Raw genomic sequence first — 20,590 nt, forward strand, 5'->3', positions numbered from 1 at the left:
ACATTCTGTGCAATGTGTCAGTAAAGAAGAGAAACTCTTTAAATAGGGTACCAGGCTTCCCAGAAACCCACAGGCTTCTGCGCTGGCCCAGGGTCTCAGGGTGAACTGGAAGCTGAGGCCCTCTTCCACTGCAAGGGACAGTGAAGGTGTTAAGCACTCATTTAGCACATAAGGGCCCATTCTTTGTCAGAGATTAGGACATCTCTATTCTCAACAAAACCCCAGTCTGACTGATGGCATGGTTCATCCAGCCTTTTGCACTACTGTTCTTACTCTCTCTTCAAGCCTGTATCCTCTTTTCTCATTGGCCAGGGGTTGTTGGCTCCAAAACAAAAAAGAATGAAAACCAAAACAAAACCCAAACCACAAACAGTGAGGTGAACCAAGTGAGACTCTAAAGACAAATACGTGGGAGAGAAGTGCCAAGAAGAGAGATGTTGCATGTGTGTGGCTTGTCCAGGACTCGGGTCTCACAATTCCACCCCCATCTTGAAATGCACTGCACACCAACCACCGACAGCAGGAGACAAGCAGTGGGCGACAGCCCTGGGCTCAGGTGCCAGTTCAGAAGGGTGGGCGATTCCTTGTGCAGCAGGCCTAGTCAGGAGGCTCTCCTGCCAAGCTCCGGGGCCATCCACAGCTCGGACATCCCCTTGTCAGTGTCAGTCCCAGAATCTCCATGCGGCCTCCCACCCAAAGAGACAATATCCCACAGCCTCCAGAGAGTGTGGCTCCCTTACCAATGGCAGTGGTGAGAAAGGAAACCACTTCTGACTCCTTTCCGTCATTGTAAAAAGCCAGGTGCCAGATTCCTGAATCCAAATACTGGATGAAGCCTGTCTCATGGCTGGAGGGGGGCACAGCTCCCCGAGACTGGCGTGGGGTCCCCTCCAGGCTCCGCGCCTCCTGGGTTAGGAGCCTCCTGCCATCCAGCAGCTCCACAAAGTCAAACTGAAAGACAAAGCAAGCACAGTTAGCAGTGGGTCTGTTCCACCACGCACCAGTGTCCTTCCCGGGGCTTCTCCTGGAGAGGACATTGGGAAACACAAAGAGAGGCAAAAAGGGCCCAAAGAGGCTAAGGGTGCAGGAAGGTTGATCAACCAACTCAACCCTTCCCCAGATCCCATTTTTTCATGGTGATATTCTCCCGGTTCTCCTGTGAGTGAGGCATAATTAGAGGATTATTTTTTACTCTCATTTTATTTTAGTTCTTTTTGTACCGGTAGTGAGTCTTCCCATGGCTGAGTCTGTACCAGGACATGCTTTTTTTCAATGCCGGGTGTGTGGTTAGAAACCCAGCCACTTTACAATTGGTTGAACTCCATGCAAGTCATGACAACAATCTCAGGGGGTGGTGGAGGGGAGCAGAGGCAGGTGGCTAGGACTGGGATTGGAGCATTGGATGTGATTGGAACATCAGTCATGTGCAAATGAAAATTTGATCTATGTCTATTTTCCTTTGGTCAATGGTTCTTTCTGAATGCTCTAGTTTTAGGGAGCAAATTTAGGGGAACTAAACTGGATTAGCTCAAAATTCTATCAATAATTACATGCTGTGTCAAATACAATTGCCAATTGGTCAGAGACTGCTCATATGAGACTCCAGAAAAGTCAGTTACACTGTGTTAACAACAAGTAGGTGGTTAAGTCCTACTGGCCTACTAGCAAGCAAATTGAGTAGTTATCTAGCAAGCTAGATAGCTTTAAAAACCAAAAAAGATATTTATTCAATTTCGTGAAAAACTGTCTGGAGATATGAGGCCAGGACTAGCATACCAGTCTGCAGTCAATAGGGGCTTAAGGCTCTTCTGTGATTCCTTCTTTAGCAAACATACCGTCTTTTAACTAAAAATCTTAAATAACTAGCAGGGCTAGGAAGACTGCATTTGGCCTGGGAATGCCCGATGGATGCCTATGATTTACATTACTCCAGTTCCAGAGCTGGCAGGACCTTGCACAAGTGTCTGTTGTATATTAATCATGATTGGTAATATGTCAGTCATCCTGGACAAGGTTTTTTCAGTGTTTCTGGTGTGCATGTGTCTGAGTCAATGTGTAACCCTGAAGGAGAGAAAGAATGAGAAAGACTAGGGAAGAAACGTTTATTCTGAGCCAGGTCCTGCACTAGCTGCCTTATAAATGTTATTCTTTATTCTTCACAACAGCCCTGCCTAGTGGGTATTGTTATCACCATCTGATAGATGAGGAAACTTGCTCTGAGAGGCTAAGTGATGGAGCCAAGGTTATAATGCTGATAACAAGAGGATTCAAACCCAAATCTGTCTGATTCTAAACTGCATGCTTTTTTCTCCAGATCACATTTCCTGGATAATTTAACTTAGGAGACTAGGTAATAGCAGAAAGGCTGTTAAGAGATTTTCTAGAATTCCTTCCTCCTAAAAAGCCCGTGATATAACCTTACTCATCTGAAAGGGCGGGTCTCAGAGGGAGTACATGATGAATGGGCTATAAAATATATAAACGTCCCTTCAGGCTTAAGGCTCCGGATTGGGCTTCCTAACTTTGGGTTAAGATTTGAGGTGGGGGGGGGGCGGAGCAAGATGGCCGAATAGGAACAGCTCCAGTCTCCAACTCCCAGCGCGAGCGACACAGAAGACCGGTGATTTCTGCATTTTCAACTGAGGTACTGGGTTCATCTCACTAGGGTGTGCCGGACAATCGGTGCTGGTCAGCTGCTGCAGCCCGACCAGCGAGAGCTGAAGCAGGGCGAGGCATCGCCTCACCTGGGAAGCACAAGGGGGAAGGGAATCCCTTTTCCTAGCCAGGGGAACTGAGACACACAACACCTGGAAAATCGGGTAACTCCCACCCCAATACTGCGCTTTAAGCAAACAGGCACACCTGGAGATAATATCCCACACCTGGCCGGGAGGGTCCCATGCCCACGGAGCCTCCCTCATTGCTAGCACAGCAGTCTGTGATCTACCGGCAAGGCAGCAGCCAGGCTGGGGGAGGGGCGCCCGCCATTGCTGAGGCTTAAGTAGGTAAACAAAGCTGCTGGGAAGCTCGAACTGGGTGGAGCTCACAGCAGCTCCAGGAAACCTGCCTGTCTCTGTAGACTCCACCTCTGGGGACAGGGCACAGATAACTACAAAAGCAGCAGAAACCTCTGCAGACGCAAACGACTCTGTCTGACAGCTTTGAAGAGAGCAGTGGATCTCCCAACACGGAGGTTGAGATCTGAGAAGGGACAGACTGCCTGCTCAAGTGGGTCCCTGACCCCTGAGTAGCCTAACTGGGAGACATCCCCCACTAGGGGCAGTCTGACACCCCACACCTCACAGGGTGGAGTACACCCCTGAGAGGAAGCTTCCAAAGCAAGAATCAGACAGGTACACTCGCTGTTCTGCAATATTCTATCTTCTGCAGCCTCTGCTGCTGACACCCAGGCAAACAGGGTCTGGAGTGGACCTCAAGCAATCTCCAACAGACCTACAGCTGAGGGTCCTGACTGTTAGAAGGAAAACTATCAAACAGGAAGGACACCTACACCAAAACCCCATCAGTACATCACCATCATCAAAGACCAGAGGCAGATAAAACCACAAAGATGGGGAAAAAGCAGGGCAGAAAAGCTGGAAATTCAAAAAATAAGAGCGCATCTCCCCCGGCAAAGGAGCGCAGCTCATCGCCAGCAATGGATCAAAGCTGGACGGAGAATGACTTCGACGAGATGAGAGAAGAAGGCTTCAGTCCATCAAACTTCTCAGAGCTAAAGGAGGAATTACGTACCCAGCGCAAAGAAACTAAAAATCTTGAAAAAAAAGTGGAAGAATTGATGGCTAGAGTAATTAATGCAGAGAAGGTCCTAAACGAAATGAAAGAGATGAAAACCATGACACGAGAAATACGTGACAAATGCACAAGCTTCAGTAACCGACTCGATCAACTGGAAGAAAGAGTATCAGCGATTGAGGATCAAATGAATGAAATGAAGCGAGAAGAGAAACCAAAAGAAAAAAGAAGAAAAAGAAATGAACAAAGCCTGCAAGAAGTATGGGATTATGTGAAAAGACCAAATCTACGTCTGATTGGGGTGCCTGAAAGTGAGGGAGAAAATGGAACCAAGTTGGAAAACACTCTTCAGGATATCATCCAGGAGAACTTCCCCAACCTAGTAGGGCAGGCCAACATTCAAATTCAGGAAATACAGAGAAGGCCACAAAGATACTCCTCGAGAAGAGCAACTCCAAGACACATAATTGCCAGATTCACCAAAGTTGAAATGAAGGAAAAAATCTTAAGGGCAGCCAGAGAGAAAGGTCGGGTTACACACAAAGGGAAGCCCATCAGACTAACAGCAGATCTCTCGGCAGAAACTCTACAAGCCAGAAGAGAGTGGGGGCCAATATTCAACATTCTTAAAGAAAAGAATTTTAAACCCAGAATTTCATATCCAGCCAAACTAAGTTTCATAAGTGAAGGAGAAATACAATCCTTTACAGATAAGCAAATGCTTAGAGATTTTGTCACCACTAGGCCTGCCTTACAAGAGACCCTGAAGGAAGCACTAAACATGGAAAGGAACAACTGGTACCAGCCATTGCAAAAACATGCCAAAATGTAAAGACCATCGAGGCTAGGAAGAAACTGCATCAACTAATGAGCAAAATAACCAGCTAATATCATAATGGCAGGATCAAGTTCACACATAACAATCTTAACCTTAAATGTAAATGGACTAAATGCTCCAATTAAAAGACATAGACTGGCAAACTGGATAAAGTGTCAAGACCCATCAGTCTGCTGTATTCAGGAGACCCATCTCACATGCAGAGACATACATAGGCTCAAAATAAAGGGATGGAGGAAGATTTACCAAGCAAATGGAGAACAAAAGAAAGCAGGGGTTGCAATACTAGTCTCTGATAAAATAGACTTTAAACCATCAAAGATCAAAAGAGACAAAGAAGGCCATTACATAATGGTAAAGGGATCAATTCAACAGGAAGAACTAACTATTCTAAGTATATATGCACCCAATACAGGAGCACCCAGATTCATAAAGCAAGTCCTTAGAGACTTACAAAGAGACTTAGACTCCCATACAATAATAATGGGAGACTTCAACACTCCACTGTCAACATTAGACAGATCAACAAGACAGAAAGTTAACAAGGATATACAGGAATTGAACTCATCTCTGCAGCAAGCAGACCTAATAGACATCTATAGAACTCTCCACCCCAAATCAACAGAATATACATTCTTCTCAGCACCACATCGCACTTATTCCAAAATTGACCACATAATTGGAAGTAAAGCACTCCTCAGCAAATGTACAAGAACAGAAATTATAACAAACTGTCTCTCAGACCACAGTGCAATCAAACTAGAACTCAGGACTAAGAAACTCAATCAAAACCGCTCAATTACACGGAAACTGAACAACCTGCTCCTGAATGACTACTGGGTACATCACGAAATGAAGGCAGAAATAAAGATGTTCTTTGAAACCAATGAGAACAAAGATACAACATACCAGAATCTCTGGGACACATTTAAAGCAGTGTGTAGGGGGAAATTTATAGCACTAAATGCCCACAAGAGAAAGCAGGAAAGATCTAAAATTGACACTCTAACATCACAATTAAAAGAACTAGAGAAGCAAAAGCAAACACACTCTAAAGCTAGCAGAAGGCAAGAAATAACTAAGATCAGAGCAGAACTGAAGGAGATAGAGACACAAAAAACCCTCCAAAAAATCAATGAATCCAGGAGTTGGTTTTTTGAAAAGATCAACAAAATTGACAGACCGTTAGCAAGACTAATAAAGAAGAAAAGAGAGAAGAATCAAATTGACGCAATAAAAAATGATAAAGGGGATATCACCACTGACCCCACAGAAATACAAACTATCATCAGAGAATACTATAAACACCTCTACGAAAATAAACTAGAAAATCTAGAAGAAATGGATAATTTCCTGGACACATACACTCTTCCAAGACTAAACCAGGAAGAAGTTGAATCCCTGAATAGACCAATAGCAGGCTCTGAAATTGAGGCAATAATTAATAGCCTACCAACCAAAAAAAGTCCAGGACCAGATGGATTCACAGCTGAATTCTACCAGAGGTATAAGGAGGAGCTGGTACCATTCCTTCTGAAACTATTCCAATCAATAGAAAAAGAGGGAATCCTCCCTAACTCATTTTTTGAGGCCAACATCATCCTGATACCAAAGCCTGGCAGAGACACAACAAAAAAAGAGAATTTTAGACCAATATCCCTGATGAACATCGATGTAAAAATCCTCAATAAAATACTGGCAAACCGGATTCAGCAGCACATCAAAAAGCTTATCCACCATGATCAAGTGGGCTTCATCCCTGGGATGCAAGGCTGGTTCAACATTCGCAAATCAATAAACATAATCCAGCATATAAACAGAACCAAAGACAAGAACCACATGATTATCTCAATAGATGCAGAAAAGGCTTTTGACAAAATTCAACAGCCCTTCATGCTAAAAACGCTCAATAAATTCGGTATTAATGGAACGTACCTCAAAATAATAAGAGCTATTTATGACAAACCCACAGCCAATATCATACTGAATGGGCAAAAACTGGAAAAATTCCCTTTGAAAACTGGCACAAGACAGGGATGCCCTCTCTCACCACTCCTATTCAACATAGTGTTGGAAGTTCTGGCTAGGGTAATCAGGCAAGAGAAAGAAATCAAGGGTATTCAGTTAGGAAAAGAAGAAGTCAAATTGTCCCTCTTTGCAGATGACATGATTGTATATTTAGAAAACCCCATCGTCTCAGCCCAAAATCTCCTTAAGCTGATAAGCAACTTCAGCAAAGTCTCAGGATACAAAATTAATGTGCAAAAATCACAAGCATTCTTAGACACCAGTAACAGACAAACAGAGAGCCAAATCATGAATGAACTTCCATTCACAATTGCTTCAAAGAGAATAAAATACCTAGGAATCCAACTTACAAGGGATGTAAAGGACCTCTTCAAGGAGAACTACAAACCACTGCTCAGTGAAATTAAAGAGGACAAAACAAGCGGAAGAACATACCATGCTCATGGATAGGAAGAATCAATATCGTGAAAATGGCCATACTGCCCAAGGTTATTTATAGATTCAATGCCATCCCCATCAAGCTACCAATGACTTTCTTCACAGAATTGGAAAGAACTACTTTAAAGTTCATATGGAACCAAAAAAGACCCCGCATTGCCAAGATAATCCTAAGTCAAAAGAACAAAGCTGGAGGCATCACACTACCTGACTTCAAACTATACTACAAGGCTACAGTAACCAAAACAGCATGGTACTGGTACCAAAACAGAGATATAGACCAATGGAACAGAACAGAGTCCTCAGAAATAATACCACACATCTACAGCCATCTGATCTTTGACAAACCTGAGAGAAACAAGAAATGGGGAAAGGATTCCCTATTTAATAAATGGTGCTGGGAAAATTGGCTAGCCATAAGTAGAAAGCTGAAACTGGATCCTTTCCTTACTCCTTATACGAAAATTAATTCAAGATGGATTAGAGACTTAAATGTTAGACCTAATACCATAAAAACCCTAGAAGAAAACCTAGGTAGTACCATTCAGGACATAGGCATGGGCAAAGACTTCATGTCTAAAACACCAAAAGCAACAGCAGCAAAAGCCAAAATTGACAAATGGGATCTCATTAAACTAAAAAGCTTCTGCACAGCAAAAGAAACTACCATCAGAGTGAACAGGCAACCTACAGAATGGGAGAAAATTTTTGCAATCTACTCATCTGACAAAGGGCTAATATCCAGAACCTACAAAGAACTCAAACAAATTTACAAGAGAAAAACAAACAACCCCATCAAAAAGTGGGCAAAGGATATGAACAGAGATTTCTCAAAAGAAGACATTCATACAGCCAACAGACACATGAAAAAATGCTCATCATCACTGGCCATCAGAGAAATGCAAATCAAAACCACAATGAGATACCATCTCACACCAGTTAGAATGGCAATCATTAAAAAGTCAGGAAACAACAGGTGCTGGAGAGGATGTGGAGAAATAGGAACACTTTTACACTGTTGGTGGGATTGTAAACTAGTTCAACCATTATGGAAAACAGTATGGCGATTCCTCAAGGATCTACAACTAGATGTACCATATGACCCAGCCATCCCATTACTGGGTATATACCCAAAGGATTATAAATCATGCTGCTATAAAGACACATGCACACGTATGTTCATTGCGGCACTATTCACAATAGCAAAGACTTGGAATCAACCCAAATGTCCATCAGTGACAGACTGGATTAAGAAAATGTGGCACATATACACCATGGAATACTATGCAGCCATAAAAAAGGATGAGTTTGTGTCCTTTGTAGGGACATGGATGCAGCTGGAAACCATCATTCTTAGCAAACTATCACAAGAACAGAAAACCAAACACCGCATGTTCTCACTCATAGGTGGGAACTGAACAATGAGATCACTTGGACTCGGGAAGGGGGACATCACACACCGGGGCCTATTATGGGGAGGGGGGAGGGGGGAGGGATTGCACTGGGAGTTATACCTGATGTAAATGACGAGTAGTTGGGTGCTGACGAGTTGATGGGTGCAGCACAGCAACACGGCACAAGTATACATATGTAACAAACCTGCACGTTATGCACATGTACCCTAGAACTTAAAGTATAATAATAATAACAAAAAAAAAAAAAAAAAAAAAAAAGATTTGAGGTAGGAGCCCATGCAGATCAACAGGGTATGTGGGGTTCTGGTTACCTGTGTATGTGAAGGAGGGAGGCCTTTTCTGCCATAAATGCCAACCAGGGCTGCCTTTCCCAGAGACACATTGAATTTCAGATGCACAGGATGGTCTATGAACACTTGAGATCTCCAGAAAGTGCCAGGAGGAATCTTCTGGGAAGCTCGCCTCCCCACATCAATTTCTCCAGAATCTATGAAACTGTCCTCTGGAAAGAAACTACTGGGCTTTCCTATCAAGACACAGGGAAGGGAAGACAAAGACATCTCAGTTAGCCACATGGGAAACGAGAAAGCAGGGCATCTGAACACCGGGACTCTCCTTAGCCTCACACCCTTCTCTACAATGTTCTGCTGTCAGCTTCCTCCCCGCCCTGGCCCTCCCCACATGGAGGAGGAAAAAGGTCCAGAACTTTCTTTCCCCCCAGCGATGCTCAAATGATTCTGCTAAAAATACGCACTCTTCCAAAGCAGTATGGGTCCTCCCCAAGGGCCATCTGTTTACTGCATAATTCCACAGCTTGTTAAGATATATTTTGATCCTAAAAATAATCATTTGTGGTCACATGAGAATAGCTCTGTGATTTGGTGTGTTAAGGGGTGCATGGTAAAATAGAAAGGATAGGGGAATGAAGTGTTATTAATTTTCCAAGTCAGAATGATTCCCCAGCAGTGGGAAGCATGACTTGGTGGAGTAAGGTATTTAAAAAGCTCACTAATTTATGTACATATTGGAAGCCAAATTCTGAGGCTAAGATATATGGATGGGGGTTGTGCTTAGGGCAGGGTTAGGGGCTGGGGAAGATGAGGAAAAGATACTTCTGAAAAGAGGAAATATTTCTGCAAAATGTTCCTTTGTCTTTGGATGAGGGTAAATATCATTTTTGTGCTAAAATGGGTCAAGCTGAGGGAATTTCCCAAGTTCACACACCAAGCCTATGCGATACTTGGAAATTCCACCCAGGCTCGCAACCCTGTGCCCAGCATCCATGCAGGGTGCCATGAGTAAAGTCTCTTGGCCATTTCTATATCAATCAGGAGGGTGACAGCTCTCTGGGGGCACCACAAATGCAAGGAAGGAAAGCAGCTTATCAAATTCCCTCTATTTAGTAATTAAACACACTCATAGGTGAAAAATACAAACCCTAACTTCCTGCCAGACATCAGCCCCCTGAAGAGTTGAGAAGGAAGAGGAGAGACTCTAGGGATGTTAGGAAGACCACCCTTAGCACACTGAAAGACCAGCATCAAGTCAACAGGCTGTATTTTATTTGTTGTTATGAAGGACTTCCTGGGTATCCTGGTTCCAAGGATTTCTTTGTGATGTTAGAGATGTTCGAAGAGACACTTCAGAGAACAAGAATTCATTTGTAAAGAAAACACACTTTGGAACTTTTTGTAAACAGCATTTGGGGAATAGGAAATTAAAATGTCTTTCTTTCCCCCTAGCTTCGTAAGACTCCTTACAAAGCACATTTGATGCTGAAATGAAGTCTGGCAGGGCATTGTTGTAGTCATAAAATATTTTACTGTTTTAAATAATAAAATTCAATTTAAATGTTAAACTTCTCCATATGTTATCATTCCCTTATAAACTCCTAGGCAGAAACATCAGGTTTTTAGCTTCAAACTGTTAAATGTTATTTTAATTAAAAATATGCCAACAAAAAAGTTAAAATGCGCACTATCAATAAAAGTACCACTGGTATTCTGTCATTAGCATGGGAAGGAGTTTGCTTTTTAATTCCTTTGTGGAAGGAATGTGCTTCAGACTTTTACCTTGAAAAATACAGATACACAAACCACCATGCTGTGATTCACAAAGTTCAAAGACAGAACCGAAATTCACAATTGATTGAGATGGAAGAGAATTATTTACATTCTTTCTTATCTGATTTTTGGGTTCCCAATACCACAGCCATTCTATATTCCAGGAGGAAATAGTCTGCCATCAGCTTTTAATTTTGCTAGGGAGGCAGAACTAAGAGGGAGAATGAAACAAAGCAGATGCCTTCTGAGCTTTTTCCTCCTAGAAACTGAAAAGAAATAAGCGCAACACTGCTAATTCCAAGGATGCGTTTCCTTTGTGAGTAGGTGGGAGTCTGACCTGATGGGATTTGAAAATTGTCTGAATTCAAATAATTCCCATGTCTGAAAATACATAATGGAAAACTGCTCCCCCATTTTAGCATGCTACCGGAGAACCCTGCACAGTTCATTTTCTCCCTCAATGAGCGTATTTTTAGGAGACAGTGACTGTGTCAGCTAGGTTTTGCAGCCTTATAAGTCAGAGGTCTGCAGGCCTCAGGCATAAGTAAGTTGGCTCTTACCCCAGAGGAGGTGACAAAAGGGGACTTTTCTGGCACTTTAGTATTTCACCTAGGTGAGCTGGATGGGAGGGAGGAATTGTCTTGAGTGTGTATATGCTGAAATAAAAACAGTGAACTCCACTCTAGGGCATATCCTCCAACAGGACCTTGAGGGCCTCTGGTCACCAGAGGTCTCCAAATCCCACCACAGGGACAGGCTGGGAGCTGCTGAGGGGGAAAAGCTAACAGCCTGCTGATCACCTTTACCTGAGGGGAAAGAGTCATGAGATGGGCTGGGCTGAGGATTGGGAAAGTGAAATTCCTTCCTTCTGTCTTGCTTGTTAAAAATCTGTATTGCCTTACACTTTCTGTCCTTAATTCTGAGCACCAAGCTGTGAGCACTAGGATATAAAATATCCTCCACCATGAAGCAAAAGCCACCAGTGATGGAATCATAAGGGAGAGGAGAGGCTGGAGGCAATTGGAGGCAAAAAGCCTTGTATATACAATTCTTCTTATCCCTACCTACATTCTGGAAGATAAAAATAGTAATAGATTTTAATGGTGGAAACAGCAATAAAGGTAGAGGTGGTAGTATTACTAGTGATATTGGCTTCCACTTGATGAGCTCCAAGCACGGTGACAGGTACCTTCATGTGTATCAGTTCAGTTAATTCTCAGAGCAATATTAATATCTGTATATGGAGGCTCAGAAGCCTTAAGAAACCATTTTGGGATCCCTCTTTATTTATTAAAATATAGCTTCTGAAGGGATCAAATTGATGAATGGTTAACTAAAACACTACAAAGACTTTCTCAATGGTGGTGGGGTGCATTGACCTTCTTAAAGAGCAAGAGTCCAATAGGATTCACAGCCCCAGCAGGCTAAATATCAGAGCTTGACCAGGTAGATCCAAGGCCCATTAAAAAACTTCCTGGCATCCTAGGGTATTAGAAGATCATTGGTATGAATCAGGAACCTACGAACAGGTCCAAAAGTTAAAAGGCAATAGTCAGGGTCTCAAGGCATTCATGAGAAGGACACTGGGTGTCCCCAGGGACTTAACAGACACTGCAAAAAGCTTAGGTCACAATTAGGGCTCCCTACAGCGAGATAAGGCTTCACAAGGCAGATTTTACTTGTAATAGTCCAGTCCTTTGCTTTGTAAAGCTAGATAGATTCAGGCTTCCTATAGCAATGCTGTGCAAACATGCAATCATGTCTATAAAAGAAATTTCTTAATGAATTGCTAAAATGATTGGATAGCTCAGTCAAAAAGCAAGATATGGAAGAACTGAAATTTCATGCACTTCCCAATCACAGCCTTTACTTTATTGAACTGAGATATATCTATATGGGTTCTAAATTCCTAATCAACTAATGTTCTTTCCCTCCCTCCACCTTTTTGGTTCTTTTCAATGCAATAACTTGCATGAAGAATTCTTTAGTTTCCTTAGCAACTGCTTGAAATTTATTTGGTTATCAAAATAAGCTGTTCCATTTTGGAGAGCCCAGCTGAGCCTGCGCACAGCAATTTGCATGGTTCAAACTCATGGGCAATTTTTATTTCACTGCAGAAAGAAGAAAATGCTATCTCAAGCCCACCAATTCAACCATCAGAAATGCTTGTTTATTCAATGTGTTTTTTCCCTTCCGCATGAATGCATAACACAAGTTCTTGTGGCTTTAGTTCGAAAAGCTGCTGTATTTGGTTTCTGTCCCATCACAACCCTGGAATGGTTACAGTCATTTGGAAAATATAGTATGAACTGCAGTTTCATATTATTCTTAAACACATGATGAACATTAACAATTCTTGGATTATCATATATTAAATTCATATAAATAAGAAACATATTCTTAAAAAATATTCAAAAATACCTCAAACCTTTGCAGAATCTGTGGCAGGGAGAGAATGTTAATTAGTCTGGACTTCTAGGATTTTAATAACTAATATGGAATGGCTTGGGATTTGAGTGGATAAGAAGAAGAGAACTAATATTTGTTGAACGCCACTTCAACATTAGGCTTTGAATGGATAGATGTTGTTATCCTTGTTCTACAGATGAGGAAGGTCAAGGGAGATGCAGTAAGTGTCATGAGTTAATAGAGTCAATATAAAGCAGGGTCAGGATTAACATCCTATATTGTCTGGCTCCAAGGCCCATTTACCCCTTTTTTATCACACCACATTGCTTTCTCCATCATTGTGAAGCAGAGACTCTAATCTTAATTGTGGAATCAGCTGTTTTCTCGAATACCCACAGAAAGGATGAGAAACAATTGCTCACATCAGAGTTAAAGACTTTCCCCATTGAGATTATCTAGGGAAATGCATTTTTAACATCACAATGAAAAACATAAACTGAGTAGACATTGGTTTGACCAGGGCAAAAGAAATGAAGAACATTGTGGTCTCACATAAACTACAGGAAGCTTTGTCCTCTGGTTTCCAGTCTGATGTATTTTTGTCACAGTGATTGCTTCTGATGCTGACCACTCTACAGCACAGTGCTGCATTGGAGGGGTTTGCAAACAGGATTTCCATTTGCATCAGTAATGACAGATAATCCCTTTAAGCAAAAATACTCCAATTAAAATAAACCAATAATCTGGTGCAATTTTATTTTATCTCTTATCTGCACCTCCTGTTCCTTGCAAAAACAAAACAAAACCTAAACAACCCACAGACTAATTTCATTAGAGCGAGAGATTTCAGATAGATCCGACTCCTGTTTAAACAATGTCTGATAGAGATCATAGAAGGAAGAAAATACATCTTGCCAAATGAGATCCTTTACCAGTTCCTTGAGGGTTAAGCATATTTTAAATCTACATTTGTACATGCTAATCTAAAGACAGTCTTCACGTTATGGTATTAACCCATGGCATCTGACACTAGACGCTGACATGGGCACCACTAGCCAACAGGCAGGACCATGGACAGGGCCAATGTGACACATTCTGAAGAGCCATCTGGTTACTTACATGATTCTGTTACCATTTTCATATGTAGACCTTACAAATTAGAATGCACCTTAGAGAGAATCTAGCTCAATATTCTCCTTTTGAAGAGGAGGAAAAGGACTCTCAGAAAGTGTGTTCAAGGGATTTGCTTAAGGCGATACCACAGGTCAGTGGCTGCAGCTGCACTTGAACTCAGGGCTTCTGACTTCTAACCCAGAGCTCTTCCCATGGTCCCATTCATGATTCCTCCCTCCATATCCTATTAAGAGGCAAAGAAAGTGTACATTATTTAGCATTTTAAGACTTAACATCTTTGCAAATGAGAGGACTGGCTTTGTCCCTCAAAATAGTGGGCAGGGGCTCTGTGTGGAAATGATTCCAGTTCCCACTTCCCTTAAAGATGACCAGAAGCCAAGAGTTGACTTTGGCCCTCAGGATCCTCATTTCAGAGGTCATGAGTAGATATTCTGACTAAGTATATGCCACCGTGTTAAACAAACTGATCCTTGCAAGGGCAGAGAGGCTCAGATGCTATGACCAAAAAGTCAACTGAGAGAAAAGAAGATGTAAGCAGTGAAGGTTAGAGGCAGCTATTGTCAATGTGCTGACTGAAGGGTCACAGGGAGAGAAAGCAGGCCATAGCAGGTGCAGGAGAAGGGAACGCCACACTGCCCAGAATGACAACCAGGCTGAGTTATTAGCTCAGACATCTTTCTGGGTGCCAATTTTTGTGAGTCTGTGCCACTCTTGGCTAACAGTGTCCATGGCATGTTAGAAATATTTCTAGGACATTCAGAACATGGGCCTATGGATATCCCATTCAAGAACAGCAAACCCAATGCCACCACCATTTCTATCATTGATAGGAAATATCCATGTCTCATTGTACAATAGAATTTCACATCCACATCTCCTTCAGGGTCTTGTAACCTTGGGATAAGTCAAGCGGGGAAGCTTATGGAGATAGCAAGAGCCCTGGAGTCACAGACCTGGGCTCATATCCCAGACTCTACCATTTACTGGCTGTGTGACTCTGGCCAAGTCACTTAATTAGTGCAATCCTTCGTACCAATTCTAGTTTTTACATGTAGAATAATTATAAAATAATTATACTTATCTCATAGGATCTCTGTGGGAATTAAATGTGAAATGCTTTTGACAAAAAGTTTTAAAACAAACATGCTGTACGAACACTAACGATTATTGTTATCATTGTGGATGAGGAAACCAAAGCTCAGGCAAATAAGTGACTTGCTCAAGGTCACAGAGTTAGTAAATGCCAGACCACTTGAACTGGTGTTTCTATTAAACCACAAGAGTTCAAGAATCTTTCCATTACAACACCCTATCTACCTGCCTCCCCATACCCTGCTCCCACAGATGCCCATCTGTCCCATGAGGTTTGCCCAGAAGAGCTCCTCTCACCCCACACAAAGATGGCCACCCCAGCAGTGTGAAGCCCCTAATGCTTCCCTCAAGGCATGGGATGGGATTCTGCTGAGCACCATGAGCCCTGCATGAGCCCCCCATGAGCTCTCAGTGACAAGGAACTGCAATGAAGACACAGGTGGGCTGGCAGCTTGGCAGCTGGCGTGGAGTGCGGAAGGATGGAGGAAGCACCAGAGCATGGAGCTGTGAGCCAGGCACAGGACGCACACGTGTGATGGAGGGCTCCTCAGCTCAGAGGCAGACACAGAGGACTCACGACACGGACAACGCAGCAACCCTACCTTCTGCGGTTCCTTTGCCTTTCCTGTCAGGGGTCTCTAAGCCAGTGCCCCCTGAGGGGTACAGGGAGACGTCGGTTGGCACAGGCCAACTGCTGGCTGTGTCCTCCGTGATCTCATACATCTGCCCCTCCATCGGCTGCAGGTGCCAGTTTAGGCCAAACAGGTGCATGGCTGTGGTGAGCAATGAGAAAAGTCATCTTTTTCTGCTGGAGGCAGAAACGGGACTCCCAAGCCATAAGGGAAAGGTGGGCAGGGTGGGGGAACACAGACATTCAGTTCAGTTCAACAAGTAGCCCCCAAAAGGGAGCTCTTGTAGTGCCAGCCCTGCAAAGGAGACTGGGGTCAGAGAGGATCAAGGTTCAAACCCTGCCCTCAAGGGGCTCACAGTCTGGTGGAACTGGGAGTAGGCAGGATCAGGGAGTCTCAGGAGGTCTCGGTCTTTGCTTCAAAAGATAAATAACAATCTGGGGGAAAAACTGCAATTGGTATGACAATGTTAATTTCCTTAACACAAAAATAACTTGTACAAATAATAAGCAAAGTCCAACAACTCAGTAGGAAAATAGGCATTGGATATGAACAGTTTACAGGATAAGAAATACAAATAGCTCATAATCATATGAAAAGACTCTTGGCATTATTCATAGTAAAAGAAATGTAAGTTAGACTCTGAAATACTATTTTTCACATATGGTTTGGCAAAGATAAAAAAGGTTGAAAATATACTGTATTGGCAGAGAATGGAAAGCAAGCATTCCCATACTTTACTGGTGTGAGAATATGATGTACAAAGTCTATGGAGGGCAATTTGATAAAAGCTAGTGACATTAAAATACACATACCCTTTATCCTGGGACATAAAGCTTCCAATTCTAGAAATTTCTTCTCCAGATATACTTAAACATGTACTAAATGATGTACATACAAGGTTATTCACTGCAGCATAATTTATTATAGCAAAATATTAGAAACCAGTCCACTGATAAGGGGCAAGAAAAGTAAGTAAAATCCACACAACAATATTGGATGCAACCATTAAAAAGAATAAAGAGGTTCTTTATATATTTTTGTGGAAAGGAAAGTATAACATGCAGAAGTGTTTTTGATATACTACCTTTGGGTTTAAAAATTCCTGGAAATGTAGGAAGTATTTCTGGTAGAATATGAAAGACTGGTAACAGTAGCTGTGTCCTATGAAGGATAGAGATACTATGGATCGGGGGTAGGAGGGAAACTTGCTTTTCACTGTATACCTTTTGCACATTTTCATTTTGTGCCATGTGCATATATTTCTGTTTGAAATGTATTTTCCAAGGTAGTAACTGCTAAAAAGTCTTGTACAACAATCTAGAAAGAGACCATAAGGCGTCAGAGAATGAACATTGTCACTTGAGATATACATGCTTGAGAAGGCTAGGAAGCTCATCTCCAAAAATGTGATCTAGCACAAAATATCTGCTGAAATCCCATTTTAGGATTCCAGGCTTGGGCTTTGTCAGTGGTCCAGGTTCACCTCTTCTGATGCCCACCTGAATTCCCCATACACCGAAGTAAGCATTCAAGTCCCTGGACCCTCACAGCACCCTGGATGTAGCATTCACTCCTTTGCTTGGTGAACACTGTCTGAAAGCCCACTCCATGGCAGACTCTGGACAGCCAGAATGGGATCAGAGAGCCCCTGCTTCAATGAGCTCACAGTCAAGTAGGGAAGACAGACAAATAACAAATTCTCTTCAGCAGGACCAGAAGGCGTAGAGGAGGGGGGTGCCTGACCCGCTAGCGGGGCTAGAAGAACACAGGGAAGGACCTTCAGAGAGATGAAGGCCCATAGTAATTGTATTTACTGCGTGACAGGCAGTATGTGGGGGGAACTTGTATATATATATTAATCCTCATGGCAACCTCACCAGATCGAATTTACAGAGGTGCATATTAAGGCTCAGAAGGTTAATTAAAATTATGATAGTCATAAAACTATCATTTATTGAGTATTTAATGATATGCCAGGCATTAGGCTGAGAGCATTACAAGCAATAATTCCTTTAACTCTCACAATAATCCTACGAGGTATTAATAGCCCCATTTTATGGATGGAGAAACTAAGGCACAACAAGACTAATTAACAAACACAAGGTTAAATGCCTAACAGGTGGCAGAGTCTAGACTAGAATCCCAAACTGTTCCTATCCTGAAAACATGCACCGTCAGTCTTCTTGGCGTCAAGGCCCAGGCTTGCCCACTTAGCTAGGCCACCTCTCGCTTGGTGTACCTAGCAGGGTGGGTGTTACAAAGACATCCCCCTTTTGTGCATCAGCCTCCAAGGCTTTCAAGTCTCTTTTTAGGCAGTAACACAGGATCCTGTGAGATAGAGAGGAAACTCTGTTACCTGGCCCCAGTGTATGAAGGTATCACTGATGGTGGTTTTGAGGGGCTGTGTGACTGCCGTCAAGACACACAAAAAATCTATCGAGGGGACTGGAGCACAGCATACCTGTCTGACTTCTAGTCTGAACACAAGCCATGGGGAACACACACAAGTCTGCTTCAGCCAGGAGGCCATGCTCGGGTGAAAGCAACGAGATCCCACACTTTGCTTTTTCTTTGGTTACTGTGGTGCAGGAGAAGGTGTGTGGGACCAGAGGAAAGAAACTAGTTTTGAATCTCAGCTGCCACTGCCTAGCTGCAGTCTTCTCATCTGAGCAATGAATATAGAAAGCTTCAAAACACTGTTGTATCTAATGAGGTAATACGTGGTAAAATGCTTTGCAAACTGTACAAATGTGTGATAACTATATGTGATAACTATTCATTGCATTTGTACTGCTTATAATGATAATGACAATAGTCACTGACATTTATTGAGCACCTTTTTTGGTACCAAGTACCAGGTGAGGTGCTTTGCACCGCTCTCCTCTACCTCCTATGTAGGTGACAATAATACTTTAACAGTTAACCTGCCTGGAAGCAGTGAATATTCTGCTATTTCCAAGGCTGCATTAGCTCAAAATTCTGTTTACCTTCTTACTTAATCTATATATTAGCAACTCCAAAGGTAATGGAGAAATTGTTTGAGCTACAGACAAATCAGATATATGCAGCTAAGTGAGCAGTGCTTCTTTCCCCATTAGAATCAATTATCTCATCTAAGTGTGCAATAGTGCTGTCTTGTTAAAAGGTCATGAGAATTAACTAATCCCAGAATGAATAGAACTCTCACAGCTTTGTGAAGAGAAACATTTTTATTGTCACAGCTTTCTTTTATATTTAACAAGATGCAAATAAGTCCTTGCTTTAAAAAAAAAAAAGATACGTTGGGGGTAGGGGTGGGAATAAGCCAGGGAAAAAAGTGTTGCAGGTGAAAACGATCAACAGGCCTGGGGTCCCAGGGAAGTTAATGAGGGCAGGACAGTCCACAGCTATGAGGGTCGGGGAGACACGGGGCGGGGGCGGGTGTCGGCACCCCTTCCTCTCCACTGTGTCCCCCTGGCAATCACAGAGGCCAACACAGCTGTGAGGCTGGCCAGTTGTTTCCGTGGCCAAAACTATCTGGGAAAGCAAAGCTCTGTATTCAACTCCAAATTAGACTGAATCTCTCAGGAGATTTAACCATCCAAAACTAACTTCAGAGGCTGGTGAGTAGGGAAGGAAACCCAGGGTCACCGAGGTTGGGGTGAGAAATGGCTACCTGGAAAGTAAGGAGCAGGATGAAGCAGAGATTCAGAGACATGAAGTTCAACCAGTAATGTCATCTTTTTAAAAAATTTTTAATTTTTGTGGGCACATAGAAGGTATATATACTTACGGGATACATGAGATATTTTGATAACACGCTTGCAATGCATGATAATCACGTGATGGAAAATGGCGTATCCATCCCCTCCCTCCAGCATTTATCTTTTGTGTTACAACCAATCCAATTATACTTTTAGGTATTTAAAAATGTATAGTTTAATTATTATTGACTATAGTCACCCTGTTGTGCTATCAAGTAGCACAGTTCTTTATTCATTCTATTTTTTTTTGGTAACCGTTAACCATGCCACCTCTCTCCAAACCTCCCACTAGCCTTCCAAACCTCTGGTAACCATCCTTCTATTCTCTATCTCCATGAATTCAATTGTTTTGATTTTTAGCTCCCACAAATGAGTGAGAATGGAGCAAAGTCATCTTAAAGCCAAAATAAAGGGGATATTTAATCTGTGATCCAAGGTTTTAAATATAAGTTATGCTAGTGACCCTTTCATTCTTTTACTGTATTGTTAGGCGGGTGGTTAATTCTATAGTCCTGGGTTATGGGAGCGGGGAGAGGAAGGGAGAGAAGTAGTTTGCTCTGCTCTCCCCTTTCCAAAGGGCACAGCACATTCTCAGTCAGAGTCAGCCCATGAAATACATATGATTGAGCGGCCACTCTTCTTTATCCTTTGTAATAATCAAAATCATAACACAAAAATTAGTATTATTTGAATGACACTACATGCCAAGTGCTTTATTTATATTATTCAGTTTCATCCTCATATAAAACTAGGTTGAAAAAACATTATTGGAGAATGGAAGTAGAATAGAAATAGAGCTGTAGTGATATATTCTGATTTACTCAGAGAAGTAAAGAAAGTTACCCGAGACCACAGAGCTGGTAGAAATTTGAGGCAAGTTTAAAACTCAGGATCCTGTGCTCCCAAACCAAGCTTCTTCTTTTACATATTTTATTTTAAATAGAAGATAAAATATGGGCAGCATAAAGCCAGCAGCAAATAAAATCTGAAATAAATATTTGGGGGGGAGCTGATAGTGATGACAAATATTCCCTGGCCCACA

At 42.3% G+C, this 20,590-nt stretch overlaps 1 protein-coding gene across 18 annotated transcripts in view; it reads right to left on the reverse strand.

Annotated features, from left to right (window-relative positions):
• Nucleotides 1–20,590, reverse strand: part of TENM4 (teneurin transmembrane protein 4) — a 791,957-nt gene that overhangs the window by 199,650 nt on the left and 571,717 nt on the right. For 17 of the 18 annotated variants that reach the window (XM_065528783.1, XM_074014900.1, XM_065528781.1 and 14 more), the window contains 3 exons: nucleotides 15,776–15,946; nucleotides 8,787–9,001; nucleotides 741–951 (listed from right to left, as the gene is read on the reverse strand). In XM_065528783.1, the coding sequence (XP_065384855.1) occupies nucleotides 741–951; nucleotides 8,787–9,001; nucleotides 15,776–15,946 (597 nt within the window). The remainder of the gene's footprint in view (nucleotides 1–740; nucleotides 952–8,786; nucleotides 9,002–15,775; nucleotides 15,947–20,590) is intronic. The other variant, XM_065528780.1, reaches the window with a different exon arrangement.

The sequence above is a fragment of the Macaca fascicularis genome, chromosome 14 (assembly GCF_037993035.2).
Source record: "Macaca fascicularis isolate 582-1 chromosome 14, T2T-MFA8v1.1".
Classification (NCBI taxonomy): Eukaryota; Metazoa; Chordata; class Mammalia; order Primates; family Cercopithecidae; genus Macaca; species Macaca fascicularis.